Source organism: Schistosoma haematobium, chromosome 4, assembly GCF_000699445.3.
Source record: "Schistosoma haematobium chromosome 4, whole genome shotgun sequence".
NCBI classification, from domain to species: Eukaryota; Metazoa; Platyhelminthes; class Trematoda; order Strigeidida; family Schistosomatidae; genus Schistosoma; species Schistosoma haematobium.
In genome coordinates this window covers 7,047,488-7,058,027 of record NC_067199.1, presented here as the reverse complement: position 1 = coordinate 7,058,027, position 10,540 = coordinate 7,047,488, and the positions used below count along the sequence as shown (strand labels likewise).

The 10,540-nt window shown below is 34.9% G+C and overlaps 2 protein-coding genes across 4 annotated transcripts; one reads left to right on the top strand and one right to left on the bottom strand.

The window, feature by feature from the left end:
* Positions 1 to 108: 108 nt before the first annotated feature.
* MS3_00000387 (uncharacterized protein) lies at positions 109 to 1,442 on the top strand. Of its 3 annotated transcripts, none has more exons than XM_051208172.1 (3): positions 109 to 721; positions 766 to 1,035; positions 1,081 to 1,442. In XM_051208172.1, the coding sequence occupies exons 1-3, from the start codon at positions 635 to 637 to the stop codon at positions 1,435 to 1,437; spliced, it is 714 nt and encodes a 237-aa protein (XP_051066075.1). In that variant the 5' UTR covers positions 109 to 634; the 3' UTR covers positions 1,438 to 1,442. The 3 variants fall into 3 exon arrangements, with proteins under 3 accessions (XP_051066075.1, XP_051066074.1, XP_051066073.1); XM_051208171.1 differs by having other exon boundaries at positions 109 to 906; positions 950 to 1,035; XM_051208170.1 differs by having other exon boundaries at positions 109 to 1,035.
* A 2,244-nt stretch (positions 1,443 to 3,686) lies between these two features.
* On the bottom strand, positions 3,687 to 9,172 carry MS3_00007282 (uncharacterized protein). The gene is made up of 5 exons (XM_051215545.1): positions 9,108 to 9,172; positions 8,130 to 8,271; positions 7,967 to 8,096; positions 7,825 to 7,929; positions 3,687 to 5,097 (listed from the first exon to the last, which is right to left on the bottom strand). Exons 2-5 carry the CDS (start codon positions 8,157 to 8,159, stop codon positions 4,766 to 4,768), a joined length of 597 nt encoding a protein of 198 aa, XP_051066072.1. The 5' UTR covers positions 8,160 to 8,271; positions 9,108 to 9,172; the 3' UTR covers positions 3,687 to 4,765.
* Positions 9,173 to 10,540: the final 1,368 nt, after the last annotated feature.

The window sequence follows — 10,540 nt, the reverse complement described above, 5'->3', positions numbered from 1 at the left end:
TCCAAACCCTAATCTTCCCGATTACTGCTTATACTCTTACTACCTCTACCACTACGGTGTTTGAATCGACAACTGCATCTCTGTGCTAATGTGGTGTGGCAACTCGAACTGATGTACGTACGTACGAAGTTTTACGATGTTACTGACTGACCGAGAACGCAAGTCACATCCTGAGTTATGAATCGTTATATTTCAAACATACTCTGTTTATATACCAACCAAACAGACCACATCGTACCGTAAAAATAGAAAACAACATCTGTACAATATTTAACGAGTGAAATAAGTAATGGCCAATAGGGAATGCCCATTTAGAATCCAAGGACATCATTAGACTTAACATGATAATGATTGGTATATTCCTCAGCATCCCTAACAGTGAAGGACACGGAGATATTTAAACATTTAGTGAACCTGGATTATTCAATTGGAATAACATCATGATCCATTCTACCTCTTAGAAGGTTAATTATGTTCGGAATATTATTGAGTAACACCGGATTTTTCTGAGTTTCTTTTGAGGTTGTTTTTAAGCTGGGGATTACTTCCATTTCTTTCTAAATAGACAATAACAAATCACTTTCATATTTTATGAACTTCACTAATTCCGATCTCTAAATTATCCGACAAATATATGCTAGTCTCTCTGAAGTGCTATGTTGTGAATTACATAATCGGTAAAGTCATTGATGTGCGGAGACGCTTTTTGCAACTGTACGAGGTAGTAGCTCATGTCTGATTTATCATTTTGGGGAATATAATTAGTTAAATCATTCTTCTCTCTACTTGCTAGTGATGAATGAAAACAAATTACTAAGAAACAAATTGATTCTTGGTGTTACTGGCAGTGTTGCTGCAATCAAAATACCATGTTTAATAGAAAAACTTCTAGAAATAGGATTTGAAGTTCGTCTAGTTGTTACAGACAATTCACTTAACTTTTTTTCAGTAGACACTGTAAGTGTCCCTGTGTACAAAGACATAGACGAATGGACAAGATGGAAAAAACGTGGTGATCCTGTGTTACATATTGAGGTATGAATTTATGATTATTTGATTCTAATGACTTTATTATTATAGCTTAGAAATTGGGCAGATATACTACTAGTAGCTCCATTGAGTGCTAATACAATGGCAAAGGTGGCGTATGGACTAGCTGATAATCTACTTACAACACTTGTGCGTGCATGGTGGTTTCCCAATGAACAAAACATTATCCATAAACCAGTATATTTTGCTCCTGCTATGAATACTTTAATGTGGCAGCATCCATTTACTCATGAACAAATTGAACGTCTAGTTGGTAGACTTCATTGGAAATGCATAGATCCTGTTCAGAAGACGTTAATTTGTGGAGAGACTGGTATTGGGGCAATGGCAGAAGTCAGTGATATTGTGAATTGTTTAAAACAAGAACTAAATAAAAACTTGTTTTAACTGGATCGTTATAAAATATCGATAGAATTATATTATAGGAATGATCCAGTGAGAGTCAAGAAAATGACTATCAAGTTTTTTACGCTAAATCTCAAAATGGATGACTTTTGACCTCAAGTAAAATGAACAGTTTAAGTAGTTTTTATAGTGCTCAGAAAGTTTAGAGTGGCTAGTGAAAACTTTTGTAATCAGAGTAAAAGTAATAGTGTCAAACGTATAGAGAACTCACAGATTTACACATAAACTTTGTGGTAAACCCAGAAAGAAATTGTTTTGTTAGTGCCTCATCGAATAAAGGGCGACCTAGTGAATCAGGAATGTTGAAATAGATCAATATTTTTAATCATGACTTCATATTGATATAGAGACAAAGATTGTACTCTTATAGTTGTCTCTTCGGAATTCTTCATCGGATTTATTAATATGGATTTCATAGGCGATGATAAGTTTTCTAAGAAGTTTGCAGGTATAAGAATGATTTAGTAAAAAATCGTCATTATGAATAAATTGATACTTAAATCGAAAAGTTGATAATAAACCTTAGAAAACCAATTCTTTAACCACTTAACTGTAATGTTTCATCATTTCTGTTGCGAAATGTTTGTGATATCTGTAAACTCTGCTCAGTGGCTGGAAGTGAATTTATAATCATATGGTCATTTTCAATTTCTCTCAAGCTTGTCTATAGATGATACTTTCTTCAAAACATTTATTGACTTAGGCACAAAGTAAAGCTTATTTTTAAGGTGATTCAATTAAAAAAGACTGTAAATAATGCAGGATTTGACTCGAATATTGAACATTTTAAGCTGGTACACTTAACATTACTTCATCAGTATCAAGTTAATAAACGAGAAAAGTTTACTTAAGTGTTTACTGCTAGAAATTACGGAGATAAATAATCATGAAAGCTTGAAACTTCGAGTTCGCCAATGACATACAGTAATGTTAGGGAGGTTCCCTAACATGATAATGAGCAGCTTATTAAAGGTTTGTGAACTTAAGTTATAGATTCGTAACTTATGATTGCTGAAGAACCTGTATTAGGGTTTTAACTGCACATAGGGATTTATTTATTAATTTACTAAATGTTGTATAGAAGACACTGTATTTTAAGAGCTGTTGTGCATAAAACTTAAATGTGAACAACTTAATAAGATTGAAACGCTTAAGAAACTGCTTGCATCGGGTGAAATTATCAGTGATTCCTGTGTAAGATATACAGTCAGATTTCTAATTGTTAATCACAACGCGTAACTCCACATTCGTTATAGAAACAATAATAGAAAAGCAGTATATAAGGTCACCTGAATATATGGAATAACAGGAATAGGTAATTAAGATTTTAGAAGAGAGGTGTCACTTTTCACTTCTAGCAACCAAGTGACCATGCTAACAAAATCCCATTCATTTTCCTTTTATTTGTACTAACGTTTCGTCTTGTGGATAGTGATAGGAACTTTGGAGTAGACTGGCTAGTCAGACAGCTAAAGGGGTTTATAACCTATGTATCGTAATAGGAATCCAGTATAATGTTTATTTATTTGAAATGTAGATTATGTTACCTGTGACATCAACTGAATGCTTACCTATGGTAATTCGATTGGTGTTAACGGTGGCAGCTGAGAAATAAATATAATGGAAGTTAAATTATTTTGTCGTCTGCGATAATACTTCAGATACAATATACAATATAATCAACTGTATAGTATGACTGGGGACGCTAGACCACGATACTAGATAATCAAAACAATTGGCTAGATGGTATAGAAATATTCCCTATCCATGACCAGCAATTGTAAATCAGCCAACAGATCAGAACTACAATTTATTGGGATGAAATACGCATCAGTCACAATGTAAAATCCGAATATAATGGAAGTATAATTCTTTTTCATATACAGTAATAGTCTATTTGCTTAGTACTCGTCTGCCTTTACTTAATATCCAATCAAATCTTACTTTTACTAGGGAAACATCAAAATACTGATTCATCATTGAGAATGTTGGTGTGGAATCCCAAAATGTTTATTCAAATGAGCTATAGATTTGTTTTACAATTTGGCTGAGTCAGTCGTTCCTTTTAATTTGACTAACTATTAGTCAACTATGCCAAAAAAATAATCATTTTAACCAATACCTGATGTTTAATGCAACAGAGCATACATAGGATACTGAAGAATCATAAAGAGATGACGCAACTCAGTGGCTTAAGATATTATCAGAAATAGGTTAGGACGAAATCTAATGGCGATCTTGCTATAGTTCTCTATTACACTCTTCGAATAAGTAAATCGTCCCCCTAACTGGGATTTATCCCTGCTCACTTTTTCCAAGAACTGAATTGCTTTCTATGATTTTTCCTTATTCTGACCATATCCATCCTACATCTATCACTTCACAACTTCATTCCCTTGTTTGTGTGGCGTATATCTATTCTGGTGCTCATTTGTACCAGTGTTTGGATAAGTCATACGGTAGATAGAACCAAATCGTTTCGAGTGGTCAATCGCACAACTTAGGTTTCCCTCAATGGGGCTTGATCCCGTCTACATTTGACAAAAGCTGTAGGCATTCGAATCTACTACCCTAGTTTATGTAATCAGAAGAAATTCGTGACACTCCTGCTCCTTTCTTGGGTTGGTTTGACTCCGTAAATAATTTTAATAATGCTTTGCCCAGATCTTGTACTTGTTTCTCGTTCGTCACCTTTCGTTTGTATTCTTCATTATCTGATTATTTACAATTTTGTTACATGATCTCAATAACTCTTGTGTGGTTATTATTTTAAGATCTATTTAACCAAGTCTGATCTACTTCCTATTTTCAACCATTGGTTAGAAGCTTTATTATTCTAGTCACTACTGGTACACCAGTCTTTTAACCATCATCAACCTGTACTTTTCATCTATTACGGATAATTACATGGTCTATTTCATTATGATGATTAACTTAAAATTGTTTTGATCTGATTTCCTCATATACCCCTATAGATATCCATGTATATTGGAGTAACGCCTGATGACGATCTAAATGCAAACAATATTATTCACTTAAATGTGTTGTCCGAATTAAAATAAATAAATATAGAGAGTGGAACGTTATTCAATAGAAATAGTCTATTAATTAATATCTATTAAAAAAGTGACTAACTAAATGCTATTTCATCATTGGGTTAGAATTACAATTTGTACACAGTATGTTGTTGAATACGTTCTGTTTTGATGGATAATTTAGTCGGAACAAATAACGAGGCGTAGTAAAACAGATTATCTGTACGCACTTTATCAGTGTTTAAAAAAGAATCAAAAATAATGTATAAAGTTGTTCACTTTCGCCAAAACGATGCATCAAGGGAGAGTTTCTGTAACATTGTATCAAACCATCTTTTAATTGCTGACATTGGTACAAGAGGATCAGATGTTGAATTATCACGTGCAAAACTAGCAACATAATTAAATAAACTTTCAGCTGCGAATCGAGTGAACTGAGTCATCTTATCAGCAGAAACTGATGATTCAGGAGTGATTTCTTCTGTTTGTTGTGGCAGATTTGTTAAAAGATCAACAGAAATTCCTATTTGAGCAGGTACGACTCCATTTGAGCATTGAAAAGAGGCATTAGTGCCAAATGGGTGTATAACATTTTGAAGCTGTGCATCTTCAAAAGTAAATAAAAATTAGAACCTTAATTTTTACTAGAACGAAACTAGTTAATCGTTAAAAATTACTAACAACTAATCATCACTGCATAAAATGTGATTAAAGTCACTCACTATCACTTTGTAAAAGTTTCTGCAGATTGAAAAAAATTTACAGATTCAAGTATGTGCAAGCCCATTAATACAGAGGTGTGGAGCACGTAAAATTGATGTGTCGAATATGATGACTGGTTGGTATCATGTAATACCAAAAAATTAAATCACCCTTATCCAAGTGTTACAATTTGATCATTCCTTTTACTTTACATAGCAAACATACTTGCCGATTATAGCTCTTGTTGATTGAACTGAAGATTGCATTTATTGATGATAAACCACAGATTCTGGAGCGATTGATATCACTGCAAGAAATACCTGGTGAGATTTTGATTCTGTTGAAGCTTTTCTATTCGAAGATAAAATTAAATACTGTTTATCGACTTTTCCAATTATAAAATTGAAACAATCATAAAAATGTTTTCGAAGGTAATACTTTTTTGTTTTAGATTATTGATGATTGTTTTATCTGTTAATCCGTTTAAAGACGTTAAGAACAGAAAAGTCCTTTTAGCCAACAACTTTCAATGTAGTTCATACAATATCTTCAACGATAAGCAACGCAGGATACTAAGAAACTAAACCGAAAAGCGCTGACAGAAATTACTCTAAGGTTACCATAAAGCTTCTTCGCTTAGTGTACATGAAAGTATCGTATATACGGTGAAATTGGAAGATATTAGTAAAGTGTCTTCTTGAGAAAAAAAACTAGAAGGATGTTTGGGAGGAAAAACGTATTTCGCCATATGCAGAAGTAATATAACATGAGAATCCTAAAGTGACTTGCTACAGCAAGAGAAAAAATTCACAGCATGTCGTCCCTTGGTCCAGCAATGCTAACAAGGTTGGGATAATGGGGGAATTATTTACTGTCTTAGACTTATGGTGACCTACACAGGACCTTACCGATTTTCTCATGTCTTCATACTAGGTCAGGAACATTGTTCTGCAACGAGCTTGACAGCTGCTTGCACACCTGGATAAGATAGTTTGTTCAACGTATCGAAGACAGTGTGGCAATAATGTTTGCTTGTATACGTATCCTTGTGATATGCCTGCCCATTAATTTATCTGTTGATCGTATTAGATTAACCTACTGATCTATTAATAAAAGCATGCGCGTGCTTTAAAAAAGCCAGTGCTTTCGTACTTGCTGTGAATTAACTTTGCTTTTAGGTATTTATTGCACCAAAAGCATACTTGGTCTACTTTGACTTAAATTATTTCGGTTAAGATTTAAATTATCTTCAAATCAATCTTGTGGTACTTTTTAGTTGACTCTCACATTAGTGATTATCTTGTGTACTTTTTGTCGTTCATTGAAAGATATTGGGCTGCAGTGAAAGATAGAAATATTTCGGTAGATGTAATTTTCATAGATCTAAGCAGAGCCTTTGGCAATGTCACCTGAGTCCCAAATTGAAACTGGAAAGCTTTGAAACCCATTATGAAATCGCAAACTGGACAAACGGCTTTTTCAATGACATGAGTATCTGTAAATGGGTCTCTATCAGCGTGGAGACCTGTACAAGGTCGGATTTGGAATATGGGATTCAAGCAGCGAGTCCTCGTTCTGAGTAAGAGGCGTTATGTTAGAACGAATTCAACAGTTCGGATTCATTTTAGTACAACGTAGATTAGACCTGTCTATTGTAATACTGGATTTAATTAATTACAGTACAACTGCCTGATATTCTATTGCGTCATATATACATTAATACAATTCCAAGTCGATATAAACCCAATACTATTACTATTTCAGTTCAGTTATCCACTAGATTATACTGTACTTTGAATCCGATTATTACTACTGTTCGTGTTAGATAATTCTACTGCTTAAAGATATATTCAAAAACGTTCTTATTGGAGCCCTTGTTTAATTTACTCTTCGTCGGTCACAGAGTCAGGGATAATGAACATGATAACTTAAAGTCGACCCTTTGGAGATTGTTCAAGGAATTTGTCTGACACAACGAATCTGCGGCTATATTGTTTGTGCAAGAAATATGCAACATATCTGAAGTAAACTGAGTGATGTAGTCTAGTAGTTGAGATTCTCAAGGAACAACCTTTCGCACTTCAATAGCTTTCAACACTCAGTCATCAATTATGTCCAAATTTGCTATTTTCGAGATATTTGTTAAGTTATACTATAATTTATTTAAGACCAGAAACCTAGTCAGGTATAATACTTTAATGACTAATTTGTCCAGTTTATTCAATGAGGATTCTTGAGGATACTATTCTCCACACTGTTCGCAAATGTACATCACATGAATCGTATATAGTACTTCAACGAAATCTAAGTGAAATTATTAGGGCTCCGTCAACTAACTGGTTTACATAATTGACGCGCATTTAATGATAAGTAAATAGACTTTGATATTCGTTGGAATGAGCTATAAAGCCAAGTTACATTGCGCTACAATGTGAAAAATCCAACTCTAATCGGTATTCCAGGCAAATGAAATGAAAGACCGAAAAGGAACACCTTGACATGTTTTTACCACATGACGCCTGTTACCAACTTAGAAGTATAAGTATCAAGACAACACAAGGCCAAACTACTTCCAGCACTGACGAAAGCCAAAAGTCATGGAACAAAATACAAGAGAAGGAATGAAACTAACTTTTAGCAAGTTTGCCAACTTTATATATCGCGCTAGGCTTCTCGTTCGTTAGAACACCAAGAAAGTGCCAGTTAGGGACCCCATTTTGCTGAATCCCCAGGTAAACTAGAAAGAAACTACTGCAAAAATCATATCGTCTTACCCCCGCCACCCATATTTGGCGGAAAGACAGTTTCTCCTGTTAGAAACACAACAATGTGATTTACATCATTTAAGGGTAGCAAATCCAGAAGAAACTGAGACTCTGATACTCTATTAAAACTTGTTTGTACCTAAACTTTGATGTGAATGAAAATTGAACGCACTGGTCTTCCAGCTACCAATACTGCAAACATTACGACTAGTAAAACATAAATGGTTCAGGTGGTTATGGACGGAATAGAAGCTTTCACTGAACGGACTTCCGTATCTAGTAGCTGTGGATCACCAATACCTCCAGGCAGGAACCTATGTATATTAAAGATAAAATAAGAAAAAGAAATTGGTAAGCCATAGGAAGATACTATCCTTAGTCCTTAAGAATATGTCAAGTTTTCTCTTGAAAGACTCCTGGTAAGTCGTTTGGACTAGCTCAATCGGCAGCGACTCCCAGAATTTGATTACTATTAAAGAATAGATATTGTGTCTACAGTTCGCTTTGCTGTGTTGTATCTCCAGGTTCTGGGTACTATCCCTTGAGTTTGTGTTGGAGCTAAACGTAAGCAGGTGTTTGAAAGAATGCCCAGTAGTGTTAAAATGCTGTAAGCCATTGGAAGGGTAAGGGTTTAGTGATTGAAGCCACTCTTCATAAGGCTTGAATTTGAGTCCCCGAACTGATTTCATGGCTTGCCGTTGGATACGTTCCACAGTGTCGTTATCCCTTCGGAGTGAGGGAGGAAATACTGTTTCCGTACTCTAAATGGTGACTAATGAAACTGTTAAAGATTATATTGAAAACTTTTGCGTCAAACTGGCTAAAAAGCGCTTCAATTTGACTAATGCAAGGCACTTTTGTCACATGTGACGCTAACTGCAGTTAGCGTAAGACTGCAAATCGTAGTGTGTCAGCACTCCTAAATCTTTTGAGATACTTCTAGAGGAGAGTCGCTTAAGTTGAAGCTGTAGTCTGAAACATGTCTCAGATGGACTACTTTACACACTGAAGTGCTAAAGGTAAGTCCGTTATCGTCTGCCCAACTTTGAAGTCGAGTCAGATCCTCCTGAAATGTTTGCATACCCTATTGGTTGCATATCTTTCTTCAAAGTTTCACATCATTAGCGAAAAGTAATATGTCTGACGATACCTGTTGCGGAAGATCGTTTTTAAAAATCAAGGGAAATAGTAGCGCATAAGTCCGTACAGTGAGCGCTTTAAGTCCAATAATCTTGGAACTAGAAATTGCAAACCAGATAGTTTCTTTTCATTCGCTTCTTGATTTATTAACGAATGATGTACAAGAAAATGATTAACTCAATAAGACGAGGTGTATGTTGGTGAGTAAGGCAAATCAATAAAAAATAACTCTTACAAAAAATGTTATGTTAAATAACAAGTGATAAATGTTATGAAACAAATGTTTCAGAGATAACAACCGAAAATGAATCCTTGCAGTTTGTAATACTGTGGAGGTCCAATCTCGTTTTGAATATGTTAACAGAAGGTGCTGATATTACGTGTTCCGGTAGGGAATTCCAGTAATTCACTACTCAGTGCGAGAAACGGAACTCCAGGCTTAAACGATTTGATCTCAGTTAACAAAGATCCCTCTTCCGCCACGATCCAGTGGCGTCGTCCACTGATGGAGGTTTCTGAGTACTTGACGTGCTGTAAGACAAATCTTCAATGATATTATGTTATCGCGATGATATACTAGTTGGGACAATTTTGAGACCTGTCTGAATAAATTATATAAGGTGATAAAACCTCTGTATTTAACAATTGTTTGTAGATTATCCGCACACCATACTGGGTGTACGGATAGTTAGGACGGACATCCTTTGCAGCTGGTTTTTGTTATTAAATCTCATAATTGGATCTTTGTAGTTGTTGGTACTATATAAAGTCCACATAGGTTATTCTAGCTTCTGAATAGATCAGCTAATTCATTCTTTTCAAGCCACAATTGAACTAGTTGTTTAAATGCTAATTAACTCGAACTGTTTTCATAAGGTCGCATATGCGTTTATTGATTACCCCATTCACTGAGGGTTTTTAACTTATTTTTACCTGGATATGATTGATCGACTAACGTGTGAGGTAGAAAATCAGGTTCATCGATAGAGAAACATATGATTGAAACGGGGCACAAAATTGACATTAATACACCTTTTCGAACGCTGTGTAGAAATTGCCAAGTACGAATCCTCAAGTTTATTGAAGCCTTGGCTATTCTGAAATCTAAACCCCTTTTATGTGTACAAAAACAATTTGTCGCAATCCTGAATTTACCTTTGTAATCCTTAAGTCATTGTATGGCCTAGGATAACGCGACAATTTCTTATTATTTCTGTATGATGTAAAATTGCTTTTTTCCACTTTGTCACTTTTAACTTGAACTTTCATTTAACTGACCTTATTAATTTTCATATAAAATGTCCCAACAAGTATATATGTAACCAGATTGTTCGAAATGTATGGCGCAAATAAATCACATTTTTCAGACCAACCCCTCATTGTTCCACCCAAAGGTATAAATAGCGAGCCAAGCCTGGCTGAGCTGAGTTGGCTCATTCGCTT

Excerpts from the sequence above, each read along its gene's own strand:
- MS3_00007282 (XM_051215545.1), bottom strand. The coding sequence starts at position 8,159 with ATGTTTGCAGTATTGGTAGCTGGAAGACCA. Across the intron at positions 7,930-7,966 it reads GCCAAATATGGGTGGCGGGG|TTTACCTGGGGATTCAGCAA; the intron begins GTAAGACGATAT and ends GTTTCTTTCTAG. Across the intron at positions 5,098-7,824 it reads AGTTGGCAAACTTGCTAAAA|ATGCACAGCTTCAAAATGTT; the intron begins GTTAGTTTCATT and ends TTACTTTTGAAG.
- MS3_00000387 (XM_051208172.1), top strand. The coding sequence starts at position 635 with ATGCTAGTCTCTCTGAAGTGCTATGTTGTGAATTACATAATCGGTAAA. Across the intron at positions 722-765 it reads GCTTTTTGCAACTGTACGAG|TTAAATCATTCTTCTCTCTA; the intron begins GTAGTAGCTCAT and ends GAATATAATTAG. Across the intron at positions 1,036-1,080 it reads ATCCTGTGTTACATATTGAG|CTTAGAAATTGGGCAGATAT; the intron begins GTATGAATTTAT and ends TTATTATTATAG.